Source organism: Plecotus auritus (genome assembly GCF_963455305.1).
Source record: "Plecotus auritus genome assembly, chromosome: 13".
Taxonomy (NCBI): domain Eukaryota; kingdom Metazoa; phylum Chordata; class Mammalia; order Chiroptera; family Vespertilionidae; genus Plecotus; species Plecotus auritus.
The window spans coordinates 25,461,782-25,476,832 of NC_137779.1; the positions used below are offsets into that span (position 1 = coordinate 25,461,782).

At 58.6% G+C, this 15,051-nt stretch overlaps 1 protein-coding gene across 5 annotated transcripts in view; it reads right to left on the minus strand.

Annotated features, from left to right (window-relative positions):
* The window catches only part of TPST2 (tyrosylprotein sulfotransferase 2), a 36,782-nt gene continuing 21,731 nt past the window's right edge, over positions 1-15,051 (minus strand). For 2 of the 5 annotated variants that reach the window (XM_080649925.1, XM_080649927.1), the window contains exons 2-7: positions 7,213-8,118; positions 5,399-5,597; positions 4,448-4,498; positions 1,899-1,947; positions 1,046-1,199; positions 2-469 (exon numbers count right to left, since the gene is read on the minus strand). In XM_080649925.1, the coding sequence (XP_080506051.1) occupies positions 1,906-1,947; positions 4,448-4,498; positions 5,399-5,597; positions 7,213-8,054 (1,134 nt within the window). In that variant the 5' untranslated portion in view covers positions 8,055-8,118 and the 3' untranslated portion in view covers positions 2-469; positions 1,046-1,199; positions 1,899-1,905. Of the gene's footprint in view, positions 470-1,045; positions 1,200-1,774; positions 1,948-4,447; positions 4,499-5,398; positions 5,598-7,212; positions 8,119-15,051 lie in introns of those variants that run through there. The other 3 variants (XM_080649923.1, XM_080649924.1, XM_080649926.1) reach the window with 2 other exon arrangements.

The window sequence follows — 15,051 nt, forward strand, 5'->3', positions numbered from 1 at the left end:
AAACGCGTCCCTGGTCACTTTATTCAAATAATATACCTATTTCCTGTGTCAATTTAAGAACTGGGGAGGAATCAAAGAAAGCCTCATATATTAAATTTTTAAATAGATTCTTTGAATTCAAAATAGCGTCCTAGGCGAGGCACGGGGGTGGCCTGGTCCCAGCCCACAACGCCGCCCGGGCGCCCCGCACAGGAGGGAGCCGGCCAGGCCACTTCGTAGAAAAAGTTCTCGCGGGAAAAATATAAAAACCAAGTTTCAGAAGCTGGACTGTGTCCGCACTCGCCGTCCTCCATCCCAGAGGGTCCGAAGGCAGCGTGTTTCAAGGACCGTTCTCAATGCCCCGGGCTTTGCAAACATATGCAAACACACCCCTCGGGAGCAGTCCCGTTTGCCGGTTAATAGCAAGCAATATGCTTGGATTAGAGTCCGATTTCCACTGAACGCGGCTTCTCCCCTTCCTGGCGGCGACCTGAAAGCAGGGAGAAGCCCGTGAGCCCAGCTCTCCCCTGCGCGCGCGGCTGCAGAGGCTCTCCCCGCACCGCAACCTGCACCCCGACCTCAGACACCCTTTTCTCCTGTACGAGAGCCAACAGCAGGGACTGCTGGGAGGCGGGGGAAGGATTAGCATTGAGTCCAGGCCAACCCCGAGCCAGGAAGGAGCTAGCGCACCGGTCTGCGGTGCGTCCTTTAAACAGAAGCGCGGGGTGCGTCCGGCTTTGGTCAGGGAGGCGGCGTAGGATTCGATGATAAACGGGCAGAGAGAGAGAAACATGGGGGACCTGTGTTCCCCGTGAGGTTCATTTCTCTGGGATTACGCAGACTCCGGGGTCTGAGCACGATTTAGGGTGGGGACCCTGAGAGTGACGGGCCGGGGTGTCTCCAGCCTGGCACGTGGGTGCAAAGTGGGTTTTTTTTTTTAAATGAAAAAATATGCTGATTATTGAAAAATAAGATGAGACTAAAAATAGAGTCTGGGCTAGAAGCTGTTTCCGTTTGAAAAACACAGGGAGATTCCCAGGCAAGTTCCTTCTGGCGTTTCCCTGACCTGGTCAGAGAGGCGGGACACCGGAAGCTCACTCCCTCGCTGGGTTCTCTACTCCACTGCCCAGGTCCATGGCGAGGGCCCAGCACCCCCCTGGTCAGCTCTCTCGCAGGTGGACCGTGACGAAAGCCCATTCTCCAGATGTGGAAAACGGAGGCTGAGAGGAGTCAAACGTGAAGCGAGTCCTTAAATCTTTTGACTTAAGTTCAAACCCAAGTTTGGAGCCCGTTCCACTGCCCCTTAGCAAATACAGATGGGTCAATACTCACTTTCGTTAAAAGCAAACTCTGGGGGAGATGTCTTTGGGGGGGAGTCTGCCCTCTGTGACTCTGTCTGCCTTGGGCAGGTCAAGTCCTTCTCTGGGGCCTGGGTTTCTCTTCCATAAAGAGGCACCTGCCTCCCAGGGACGCTGAGGGTTAAGTGAGTAAGAGGGGAGCCCTTGGCCCAGGGCTGGGGGGTTATTCTTAGACCAGACCTGCCTGTGGGTACTATTAGAACATTAGCTGCTTTGGGCCAAACCTGATCTGTTAACAGAAGCCGGCCTGGCAGGCGGCATTCCACGTGACAATGATCCCAGGATCCCCCATCACTGGTGCTGGGGCACCCTCCCTAAAGCCGGACATCCTTCCTCTGGCTGGCTCAGCCCTGAGCCCTGCCCAGCCCCGCCCAGAGCAGGAGACTAAGCCTTGATTCTATAAATAGTTCCCTGGCCGGTCACCATGGAAACCTCCCAGAGGGGTGGGTCAGCCCACCTTGGGGGACACTCCTCCCCAGGGAGGCTCTGGAAGGACAAGCTTTTCAGAAAAGTGGCTCCGGGGCGCGGAAGCGCGGAGTCCCCGCGAGGTCGGGGGCCTACCTGGAAATCACGAGCTCCCCACGTGGGAGGCGGTGCTGTTCTGGTTCACCTGCAGGAGACACGGGAGTCACACCAGGTGGGTGCCAGGGGCTCGCTGCCCGCGGCCCACCCTCAGCATCACGGTCCGGCACACACACTCACCCATCACATATTTCCTGCACACCTACTATGTGCTGGGTCAGTGGTCGGCAAACTCATTAGTCAACAGAGCCAAATATCAACAGTACAACGATTGAAATTTCTTTTGAGAGCCAAATTTTTTAAACTTAAACTTCTTCTAATGCCACTTCTTCAAAATAGACTCTCCCAGGCCGTGGTATTTTGTGGAAGAGCCACACTCAAGGGGCCAAAGAGCCGCATGTGGCTCGCGAGCCGCGGTTTGCCGACCACTGTTCTAGGGGGAGGGGCTGAAGCACACACACAGGCAAGATGCTGTCCACGCCTGGCAACATGGGGGCCGCCAGGAGTGACGGCGGCGGGGCTGCTTCACCCGGTGGGAGGGGCCGAAACGGGGTGACTGGTGCGATGAAGAACCAACATGTGGCCTTTGACCTGTGCCGGCACCCGGCTCCTAAAACCCGCAGCATCTCCAGTGTGCTAACGAGATGGCTGGTGGCCGGGGGGCCCACAGAGCTTCAGGATGGGGGGCTGGTCGCCAGAGGACCAAGGCATGATCAGAGGGGTGGGACTCTCAGCACCACAACCCCCGCCCTTAGTAATCACTGGCCTGTGACCCAGTCAGTCATGCCTACGTCATGAAACCCCCTAGAGATCCCTGGCTTCCCGCTGGGACGGAGGTGCACCCGGAGAGCCGGAGCTCCGCCCTCCCCAACCCCGGCCTGGCGTCTCTTCCACGTGGCTGTTCCTAAACGGCACCCTTTATAATAACCGGAGTGGGCGTCGTGGGAAACCCCCAAATGTGGGGTGTCCTGGACACCCCCTTGCGGCTGGCGCCTGGCGGGGCGGTCCGCTGGGGCTGTGCCTCCACCTGCAGGCCCGGGGTAGCTCCGGGCGTCAGTGTCGGGGCTGCACTGGGCGCCAGCTGGCGTCCAGAGAATCAGAGGACTGGCTGCCCGTCGGACCCCACTCCACAAGCAACAACCTGAACGGTGAAAGTGAGTCCCGCCACGCGGAGGTCAGAGGTCGGAGGGAACAGCAGAGGCCTGGAGGGGAGGGTGTCTGGAGCCCAGGCTGTGTGAGCTCTGTTCTGCTGGCTTCCTGTTCTCCCCTTTGGTTTCACGATGGCCACTTGGGAGGACTGCACGTGACTCTAGCACGCTTACGGCACCCTTTCCTTAACTGCCCCTGCGCTCACCTGCAGGGTGTGCACTAGCCTGACTGAAGTCACGTGCGGCGGAGGCGGAGGCCATGCGGGTGGGGGGGGTGAGGGGGGGCAGCGGCAGGGCAGCTCCCCGAGGGCCAGGGTGGGAGCCAGGACACAGCACATGCCACTCCTCCACACTCTGCTCCCCAGGGAGCCAAGCCCAGCGCCGGACACGCCCTGCCGCAGGGGCCGCACGCTCGCCTGACTCTTGGAAAACACCATCTGAGCCTCGCAGTCTGAGTCTTAAAAGGATCCGGACCTTCCACCCGCGGATTCCACTCCTTAAAAGCGGGTTCCGGGGAATGACTCTGTAGAGCCCCACCCCCCCTCGCCCACGGAAGAGGCAAAAGCAGGGTGACCCCATCATTCCGGATGTGTCCGAAAACTCTGAAGGATTTGGGGAGACAGTTACGTCATTGGTGGCACATGAACATACATGCGGCACACTGTACAGGCCTGCGTGGCACCCACATGGCACATGTGAAACCCAGTAGACGGAGGAACACTGAGAAAGCAAAACAAAGCAGCTCAGACAGCACCTCACGGGGGCCAACACGCACATCGGGCTGAGAAAGGATGCGGGAAGGTGGAAAGTGTCCGATTGTGGCACATACACCCCCCCCCCCCCGCCACTTCTGTTTGTTCTTGTTACATCATTGTTTTGGTTAAAACAGGTGAGAGATGAGTGCTGACTAATTCTAGCATCATTTTTAAAAATATATATCTGTATTGATTTCAGGAAGGGAGGAAGAGAGTAGAAACATCAATGATGAGCGAGAATCATGGATCGGCTGCCTCCTGCACGAATTTAGGCCTGTGTTTCTCTCTCGTCGGTGTTTCTCGCTCCCTCTCCCTTCCCCTCTCTCTAAAATCAGTAAAGACATATTTTTAATAAAAACAAATGAAATGAAGGCTGAAGACAGAAAGTTGCCACCAACTCCCTCCAGGGAGGGAGACCAGGGGCAGGGAGGGGCTGAGGCAGAGGGAGGCTGAAACCTGGCCCAGCTGGTCACTCAGAGCACCTCTGGTCCGACTCGCACCCCATCCCACCCCCACCCCACCCAGTCCCACCCCACCCTTACCCCACCCCACTCCACCCTCACCCCACCCCACCCAATATTCCGATGGGGAGACTATCACCCACAGTAGAGAGGTGAGGAGTCAGGCATACAGCTAGGGGTACAGCTGGGCAAACAGAATTCACAATCCCCGTGGGGTTTCTAACCTGAAAATGTCCTTTCAGATTGGCTGGTGTCTTATAGTCCCCTTTCAAGACCTACAAAAGGGAAAAGAAATAGCACTTTCATGGATCTGATGACGAAATAAAATTCAGTCCATGACCTCCACATCCATGCACCTTCCCACCCGTCCATCCATTAACTTACCTATCGCGCCACTCACCTATCCATCCACCCACCCGTCCATCCGCATGGCCAGCGTGGGGCGACTGGGCCACGTCCCTCACCACGTCCCCGGGGATGTGACCAATCCCTGGGAGAGGGCTTCCAGGCTCACGGAAAGACAATTTCACTAACACTGGGGTCCTTTCAACCACCCAGTACTGTACCCCTGGATCCGTTACAGAAACACAGAGTGCCTACAGGAGACATAGACACACACACACACAAGCACATACATGTACACGCACACATACACATGCACACACACAAGGCCTTCAACAAAGGAACTTAACTCGGCAGTTCCACTATACAGGCTGAACAACTATCTGGCCCGGCCGGCGGGCTCGGTGGCTGAGCGTCGACCTATGAACCAGCAGGTGACGGTTCGAGTCCCGGTCAGGGCACGTGCCCGGGTTGCAGGCTCCATCCCAGCGTGGGGCACGTAGGAGACAGCCAATCAATGATTCTCTCTCATCATGGATGCTTCTCTCTCTCTCTCCCTCTCCCTCTCCCTCTGAAACCAATAAAGGGGAAGTACGAGTAGAGAAATAAAGTGAAATTAGTGCACAGATGGGCCTGCGGGTGGATGCTATGGAGTGTGAGGCAGTGGCTTTGAGCTTCCTCGTGGCCCAAGCAAACATGGAAATACAAGCAGTCACATGATCCACCCCGGACACAGCTCAGGGATCAAGGCGCTTATTATTTTCTCGGACAGCTAGGGCCCGCACCCCCGCCACAGCCCGTGAGCACGCCTCCACGGATGCACGCCCACTCACCCGGTGTGTGTTGTTGACGACGATGGGGTCAGGGTTGCCGTAGTTGGGAGGGTTTGCATAGGGGTCATAGCCGAGCCGAGCCAGCATGGGGGCGATCTGGGCCATGTCCCTCACCACGTCCCCGGGAATGTGCCCCGTCCACTTGGAGAGCGCTTCCAGGTTCACGGGCTTGATGACCTGGTCTGTGGATCGCTCGATCCTGCGGAGAGAGGGCAGGCTGCAGGGTGCCGGGCAGACTCGGGCGCCCCCTGCTCAGTCACTCTGGGGCAGTGGGGAGACTGGAGGGACCTGGGCCCCATTGACTGTGAGACCGCGGACGGGTCACGGGCCTGGTCACACCCTGGGTGGTGGGCCGGGGGGGGGGGGGTACAGCACGTGAGGGGAGGGAGGAAGGACCAGGCAGAGAACACTGTTGGGCCTCACTTCTGCTTCCTTGATGCCTCTGACGTTTTAGAAGGACCTTCTGTTCATGCAGCTGAGGCGAATGGTCTGTTCTCGGGAAAGAATTGCCAAACGCTCACGGGGAGGCTGAGTCCCTGTGGCCGCCACTCCTAGTCCCCCGGCGCCCCGCAGGGACCCCGTCTTGGCTCTTTGGGGCACATCCTCCTGACCCTTTTTCTGAGCCTTACATAATAGAGTAGCTAAGAGCTGACTCAGGAGCCAGACTGTCTGGGTTCAAATGCCAGCTACCAGCCCAGCGGTGCGGCCGGGGAGAGATGCTGCTCTCGGGGCCTGTGTCCGCAGCAGCACCGCCTCCTGGCTGTTCTGAGGGGTGAGTTAATGCCCATAAATGAGTTAATGCGGAGAGAGGGCTCGCGCTCCTCCGGCCCTGCTCAGTGCTCTGAGGGGGGCGGCCTCCCGGGGGAGGAAGGCAGAAAGCAGGGGCAGAAGGAGGGTCCTGGACATGGGGTTCTCGAGAGCACACTCTCCGGAGGCCAACAGGCCTGAGCTCCGATCCCGGAGCCACACTCTGCTCCCCTCGGAGATCCAGTTTCCTCATCTGTAAAAAGGAGACGAGCCAAGTTCCTATGCCTTCCAGTTGCTATGGAGATTGAAAGGCTAGTGTTTGTTGGGGGCTTACCTCAGTGCTTGCCAGAGAGCAGGCACTTACTAAACGGTAGTGGTGGTGGGAGGACGAGAATCCAGTAAAAGGTATCAACACCCACAAGGAGAACAGGAAGAGTAGCTCCTGGCCAGGCAGTGTGGCTCAGTGGTTGAGCGTCGACCTATGAACCAGGTCACGGTTCGATTCCCGGTCAGGGCACATGCCGAGGTTGTGGGCTCGATCCCCAGTGGGGGGCATGCAGGAGGCAGCCGATCCACGATTCTCTCATCATTGATGTTTCTATCTACCTCTCCCTCTCAGAAATCAATAAAAATATATTTTAAAAAACAACAGAGTAGCCCCTAACATGGTTACCCTATTTGACGCTCACAGGCATCTATCTATAAGGTAGACAGGTTACAGTCCCATGTGACAGATGAGGAAATGGAAGCACAGAGAGGCTGAGTCACTTGTTCAGGGTCACACAGCTAGAAAGTGGTGGAGCTGGGACTCAAACCCAGACAGCCTGGTTCCAGAATCGGCGTTCGTAACCTTTACCCACTGCGCCTGACTGTAAGGCATGTTCGAAGGTCAGTGATTCTGTCAGAAAAGAGGGGAGAGACTGCCCCTTTTCTGGACAATGCAGCTGCGCCTCAGAGAGGCACGGGGACTTGCCCAAGGCCACGCAGCTCGGGGACGCGGACCCATCTTTCCTCCAGTGCCTCCGACCCCAGGACCAGGACCTGGCGGACCGCCAGGGGCCACTCACTTGGACAGGGAGACGCCGCCAGGCTTGCCAATGAGGTCCTCGTGGTGCAGGACGGAGTCGCTCCAGGCGATGCCCAGGAAGTCCAGGATGAGCTGGAGGGAGCGCCGCGGGTGCAGCACCAGCTGCTCGTAGTACACGGGCAGGCACTTGTCCCGGCCCACCTCCAGGCACTGCGAGTACATCACCTCGATGGCCTTGTTCCACTTGGTGAGGCAGTCGCGGTAGCTGCTGAGGTCGAAGCCCGCGATGGTGACCTTGCGCGTGATCATGGAGTGCACGGAGGCGCGGCCGTCCCGCACCATCAGCAGGAACTTGGAGTTGGGGAAGAGGCGCGACAGGTAGACGGAGGACTTGAGCGTGAAGGGGTCCTTGTTGCAGAGCACGCGGGCCGGCTCGCCGTGCTTGGCGATCACCTCCAGGATGAAGGCCTGCATCGCCGCGTCCAGCACCTCGTCCGTCACGCCCGCCTCGTCCAGCCGCTGCTTCTCGCGGCCCGACTTGGACCAGGCCTGGCGCATGGCCAGCACGCGGGGGATGATGCGGGTCTCCTCGCCGCAGCGCACCTCGGGGTGGGCGTCCAGCATGGCGCGCATCAGCGTGGTGCCGCTGCGGGGCACGCCGCCCACGAAGATGAGCGGCATGGCCTTGCCGTAGCGGTACTCCACGTGGTCCGTGCCCACCACCACCAGGTCCTCCTGCTCCGGCCGCATGGCGGGCCAGCGGCTCCGCGGGCCCTTCAGCACCGCCCGGCACTCCAGCACCTGCTGCCCCAGCTGGAACGCCAGGAGCAGGGCCAGGGCGCAGCCGGCCGCCAGCAGCGCCCTCCGCACCGACAGGCGCATGCTGGGCCTGGGGTGCGGGGCCTGCTTCAGTGACGGGTCAGCCAGAGGCCCGCTGGGCTCACATCTGGGGAGAGAGGGACAGCCGTGGTCAGCGAGGCCCGCGGGCCTTTGCCATGCAGACCCCATGGCAGCCAACGGGACGGTGCCGACGTGGCCCGGAGCACTGGCTCCCGGGGCCGGCACTTCATCTTTCCCAGAAGGCGCTCCAAGCACCCAGGGGTGGGTGCTGGCATCACCCCCAGGGGCAGCGCAACCTGATGGCCTGGGGCCATCCACTCCCAGCTTCTCCCCACCTCCTCCCTGCGGGACCTCGCCCAGTTCCTTAACCACTCGATGCCCGGTTTCCTCATCTGGTCACTGGAAGGAGTAATAATTATTTTTAAATTGACAATCAAGATGTGGAGAACAATCGTGCTAGAACGTCGCGTCCAGCAGCACATCCTTCCTGCCTGTTGTGTTCGCGGCACTCTCCCAGCTCCTAGCAGTGCCTGGCACCTAGTAGGTGCTCACTGAACATTGGTGGGCTGTGCCTTGGTTGAACGAGCAGGGCCTGGCGCAGCCTGAGTGCTAGGAAATGACCACTGTGGAGAAAGGAGGAAACGGAGGCACGGAGAGGTTGCTCACAGGCGCACTGAGAAGCAGCCAAGCTGGGGTCCAAGATCCGGACCCGGGCAGCCAGCTCCGGCACCGGCTCTGAATGGCCGCACTGCCTCTGCAAGAGGTGCTTTTCAGGAAGAGCAGGTGCAGAATGCCCCGGTCTGGGCTGCTTCCCGGATCCCCACCCGTTCCTTCATGCACTAAATACTTATGAAACACGAAAAGGTGCCAGGTCCCACGCTCAGGGCTGGGGACCGAGAGCAGATGAGACGGCGAGGCCTCTGGCCTCAAGCAGCTTATGTCCCAGCAGGGGATGCAAATGGTACACCGCGATGACGGCTTGCAAAGACACGAGCCGGACACCGTGAGAGGGATCAAGCAGGGGATGGAGGAGGTCAGGCAGGGCGGGCCTCTCGGAGGAGGTGACATCCAAGCCAAGACGTGGACGAGCAGCAGCTGGCCATGTGATGATGTGCGGGAAGGGCGGTCCAGGAGGAGGACACCCGGAGTGCAAAGACCCCCCACCCACACACCCCAAGTGGGGAGAGGTGTGGGGTGTTCAAGAACCTGCAAGGAGGCTGCTGGGCCGGAGGGGGAAGAAGGGGGAAGTAGGGGGCAGCTGACAGGCAGGTCCTTGGGGGACAGGGGGAAGAAATGGACACCCTTAGAGGGCAGCCCTTGGAAAGAGGGCCTGCAGGAGAGAAAGGGCGGGGGGTCGGTCTGAAGGCTCGGGCTGGTGTGCTGGAACTGTGGGAACGGTGGAGGGCATGACTTAGGACGTGAATCATGACCCTGACCTATGCTCCTCACCCCTCCCAGGCATTGCTAATAAAGACGCTCGCGTTTCTGCGATAACTCCTTAGATAGGGAGTTGTTGGAAAGCAGGGCCTCCCAGCCCAGCCACCCCCTTCTCCAGTCACCTCATGTGACAGATCTGCCCTCCTCCCGATGCCCACACAAAAGATGCAGACTCAGATGCTGGACACTCAGCCAACCTCTGTCCACACCAGCCCTTCTCCGCCTCGCCCCTGCTGTGTTTCTGAGGATCAAAGTCAGGGCTTGAGGTCTCTGGGCATTCTGGGAGTTAGGCGGACTTGAGTTCAAATCTCAGCTCTGCCGCTTCCTGGGTGGCTGTGTGAGCTTGGGCAACAGACTACTTCTCTGAGCTTCGTCTGTAAAATGGGTCTAAGAGTGTCAATATCAAAGATTAGTCATGAACACAGAACGACCCCCAAAGACTTAAGAATGTGCCTGGCACACAGGAAGCACTGAGCAGTTTCTATCACAACAACTGGTTATCCATTCATTCTAACATTTAATGAGCAACTACTACGTGCCAGGAATTGGGTTATGGAGCTCAGAGACACAGCCTCAGTCCCAGGTCCACACACATCACAGACCCACCCCTGGGAGGGGGGGAGGGGTTTTACTGAGCAGGTAAGGGCAGGCTTCCTGCAGGAAGAGGCAGCCCTCAGCGGAGTTCTGAACAGTGGGCAGGTGAGGTCTGGACAGCCAGGCAGGGAAGAGAGAGTGTTCCTGGCAAAGGGAACAGCCAGTGCAAAGTCACAGGCAGGAGAGAGCCCGCATGCCTGGGAGCTGCCGGCAGCTCGGGGAGCGGTGCAGGGTGTGGAGGGAAGGGGATGGGGAGACGGCATTCCCCTTTGAACATGAGGTCCAGCCAAAACCACCACCGGACCTGGCCTGCCCCTGGACCGATCCAGCCGTGGGGCCCGCTCGGCCTGGGGCCCTCCGTCCACCCAGGAGGAAAAGGCACTCCCGGGCCGGGTCAAAGCTGATGAAAGGCCGAGGCATTTCCTGGCCACGCGGCTTTGCGAGAGTCACTTCCTCCATCTCAGCCGCAGTTTCCTCCGCTGCAGAGAGCTGGGTCCCCTGACCTCGAAGGTGCTGGGAGGTTCTAGAAGCGACTGACAAAGCAAAGCTGAGTGTCCTCCCGGAACACTGGGCTCTGAGCTGCAGAAAGTAGCTGGGGAACCCCTCTCCAGAAACGTGCTGCTGACAATGTCGGGGTTCATGGGAGCCCTGAATTCAGGAGCTTGGCTACTTTCAGGGGGTGGAGGGGAGGCTGGGCAGGACATAAAGCCACTCAGAAACCCGCCCAAGGGCCCTCAGCCTCCTCAGGTGCTCAAGGCCACGCTCACTGACACCTGAGACTAGAAGGCTGCCCGCGATTATTACTTCAGTGTCAATACCCCTGGGGAGCCGTCAGTCCCGTGTTAGCCTGCAATAGCATAACCACCCTTTCTTCCTGACACTTAGCAATGGGGAGTGAGAGAACGCAGCTCTCAGGGAACAGATGGCAAATGTGTGTGTGTGGGGGGGGGGGCGGGGGTGAAGGGAGAGGGAGAAAAGGGGATAATCTGGGGAAGTTCTCTCCAGAAAGGCAAGGTGAGTGTGCAAGGCCCCGTGCGCGTGCATGTGTGTGCACAGCAGTCCGCCTCTCCTGGGGGATACGCGCCAAGACCCCCAGTGGATAACCGAAATCGCGGATATACCATTTTTCCTATAATACAAACCTGTGATGAAGTTTAAGCGGCGTGTGCGCTTGGGGGCCATTAAGTAAAATAGGGGTCCCCTGAACACAAGCACCGTGACACCGTGACAGCCGCTCTGATAACCAACATGGCTACTGACGGGGAGGGGGGGCGTGCCCGGCGTGGAGATGCTGGACAAACGCATGAGTCACACCCGCTCCTTGCGACGGCCCACAGTTAAAAACTTATCGATTGTTTATTTCTGGAACTTTCCATTTCACATATTCGGACCGCAGTGACTGCACGTAAATGGAATCACGGAAGGTGAAACCAAGGGTTGGGGGGACTCCTGTCCTTTCCAGCTTGTTTGGGGTTAGAAGTGATCTGGATGCTAAAGGCCAGGGGGGGACCCTGGAAGAGGGACAGAGAGAAAAAGAGAAATGTTAGCAACTCACCCGCTTTGCTTAATACTGATTGTTCATCTGCAACAGCACGTGGAAACAAGCCTGTTTGTGTTTTTAGCTTACTGAGCAGGCACGGAGCTAAAGCTATTCCCACGTCACCTAACAGGATCCCCTCTGGCCTCTGGGGCAGGAATGCCTCACCCCAGGCTCAGCGAGAGGCAACCTGCCCCAGGGCCGGCGGGGGTGGGGGGGCGGGCAGAGGAGCAGGCGCTGAGCTACCCCCTGACCTTGGCCAGGCCCCAGCAAGAGGCCACCTCTGCTACCAGAGCAAACAGCTCAATGCAGGCAGCTCAGACAGGAGCAGAGGACAGCAAAGACCTGGAGGGGGGCTTGGGAAGCAAAAGCAGGGTGACTTGGCAGCCGGCCCCCCACAAAGCACGGGCAGCTTCCTGGGCACCCGGAGCCACTCCAGGGGGGGGGCCAGTGGGCACAGCCCAGGAACCGGGCCTGTCCCCACCCCACCAGACTCCATCAAGGGAGGTGTCCCTGCGTCCTGGCCGTGAGGAGGGTGGGTAAGAGCTACAGCTCGGGGTTCAAATCCTGCTTCTGCCACTTGCGAGTTGGTGACCAGACAAGGGACTTCATTCTGAACTCCGTTTCCTCCTCCAAAAATAAAGAAGAGGTAATGACAGCCTTCCTCCGGGAGCTATTATGAGGCAGGGAACGGCGGGAGCCGGGAGCACACAGCAGCCCCAGCCTGGGACAAAGGGACACGGGCACTGGAGCCTGGCCACCGCCTGAGGGCTTTGCCGAGCCCCCAAGAATGGAGGCTGGGGTGTGGGGTGACTGTGCCTAGGACTGCCCAAGAGGAGCTGGGACTCAGGGGACCAGGAGCTGCACCCACCTCCCTGGGCACTCCCATCCCTGGACTGCAGCCTAGGGCGCATCGCCAAGGCTGCCCGCCCGCTGACCCCTGGGAGCACAGGCGATGCTGCATTAGGGCCGGGTGCCACCGAGAGGGGGATGGTGGGTTCCCCGAGGGCACCGACCGTGATTAGGGGGGAGGCACTCTGGGGGAGCTGCAGTGCATGGGAGACGGTCTCGCTCCAGATGTCACAGCTGGGCCTGACCTTGCCTGGACCCCCAGGGGTGAACTGGCTCGCTTCTCAGGCAGCAAGGTGCGAGCTGGGAATCAGAGCTGAGGCACTGCTGCTCGGGGAGCCCTGGGTCCCTGCCAACCCACTTTACTGACAGGGCAACTGAGGCCCACGAGGGGCAATCACTTCAGAATCCCAGCTGAGTCTGAGCTTCACCTTCCCTCCTCCGGTCTCATTCCAGGAGGAGGGGGTGGTTGAGAAAGAAGCTCTGCAGATGGATGACTCCCTGACCACGTAGACTGTCACTGCTCTGAGCCTTGGTTTTCCCCTTCTGTAAAATGGGCTGTCGGGAGGTTTCAATAAGAACAGCGAGTTCTCAGACATCTCAGCTATTATTTCATCTGTGCTGTGATGGTAATAAAGTGGGGGAGGCTGTTGCTGCACGTCTGTCCTTTCTCCCTATTCCCATTCCTCGCTTCCGTACAGCTATTTGGAAATACCGGCCTAATGAGCACATCTAAGCCCAGATGGTGAGGGGTTCCCAGGTGTAACCACAGCAACCAGCCCCCAGCCTCCGCGCTACAGAACACACAGGCCTGGCCCTGCAGGCTTGGTGGCCAATAATGGGAGGCCTGCCTCTTGGAACAAATACAAACAATTAGGGAGAAGGTGCTTGAGGCACTCAAGGACAGAGGGGAGGGGGCGGGAGGGAGGCGGCGTGGCTGCGCCCACTGCTCTCAGGAGCCCTTGAAATACCTGGAGCTGGGAGGAGGCCGGGCAGGCAGCTTGCAGCTGAAGGGCCCTTTCAGGGCTAAGGGACAGGCTGAGCCTCCGTCACCCAGGGCCACGTGTCCAAAGTGGAGCACCACCCACGCGTGGGCCTTTGAATTTAAAGTAAAAGGAAAGAACATTTCAAGTTCAGCTCCTGAGTGCCAGCCACAGGGTGGCCAGGCGCAGGTCTAGAAGAGGGGGGGGGGAGGGCAAAGCTGGCCCTCCCACCCCTGGCCTGTTGCTGTATGGCCTAGGAGCTAAAACGGGCTTTTAAATTTATTTTAAGGGAAAGAAGAGACGAGAAGGGGGAGCAGAGAGAGGGGGAGAGGCGGGAAGAAAGAGAAGCGGCAACAAAAACTCTATGGGATGCCAGAACCGGAAGTACTTCCTCTCTGGACATTTATAGAAAAGGTCTGCGGGCCCCGGGTTAGGACATCCCATCCCTCGCACTAATTCCTGTTGGACAGCGCCGACGTGGAAGGCAAAGGCGAGGCCTGGGGACGGGGGGGTCAATGAGCCCCCTTTTTCACATGGGAGAAACGTAAGCATTCGTCATGCTCCACTGCATATTCCACACCGGGCCAAGGGCTTTCCACGCCCTCCCCGTTTTACCCTCACAAGAGCCCCGGTGGGCGGGTGAGGGCCCGGCTCTCTAATGCACGGATGACGAAGGTCAGGTGCATGTCAGCTGAGCAAGACTGCGAAAGAGCGAATGTCTAATCAACCAAACCAAGCAGCACAAGGAAATCACAGGCAACAACACAAAAAGACAAAAAGACAAAAAGAAGGAAACGGACGCAAAACGCCACAGGGGTCGGCGATGATGGTTTGCTTATCACAAACGGGCATGGTGCTGTCATACCGTCTTTCTCCATAATAATAAAATGACTGGTACTTAAAACATTATAGTGGGGACTCAAATCCCAGCTCCACGGGCTCCTGACTTACCCACTCCGAGCCTCAGTTTCCTCATCTGTAAAATGGGGACGACAATGCGCATATGGCACCGGGGCCCTTGAGATGTGGCCGCTGTGAAGGAGGAACTAGCCTCAGAGAAGCGCTGGGAGATGTAAATAAGTCAGAACAGCGCCTGCCACAGCAAGTGCTATTTACATGCTGGCTTTCATTTTCTAATTTCATCCTCAGTGGAAACTTTTGTTTCTTATCGTCACCCGAAGAGAGGGGGGTGGGGGTGAGAAAGAAACATCAATCAGCTGCCTCCTGCTTGTGCCCCAGCTGGGAACAGAACCAGCGACCTCCTGGTGCCCAGGACGCCGCCCCACCAGCTGAGCGCCCAGCCAGAGCTGCGGAAAGTTTGCAGATGGGGATTTTCATTCCCATCTGAGAGGCCAGGAGACAGAAGCTCTGAGAACTGCGTGGGTAGAAGCCTCACAGCTAGCAAGAGGAGAAGCCCGTTTCCACCTGGCTGTGCCCCCAGGCGGATCTCCGTGGCACCCTGTCATGGGGCTCACAACATGGGTGCCAGGAGGGTGGGAGGGGGCTTTGCTCGCTTTTCCCACTGACGCTGGAAAGGCGGGGGGGGCTGTTCAATCTTCACGATCCTTTTAGACCCAGATTCATTCCACAAGTGTTTACTGAGCGACTACTATGTGCCAGGACGTCGAGAGCAGCCGAC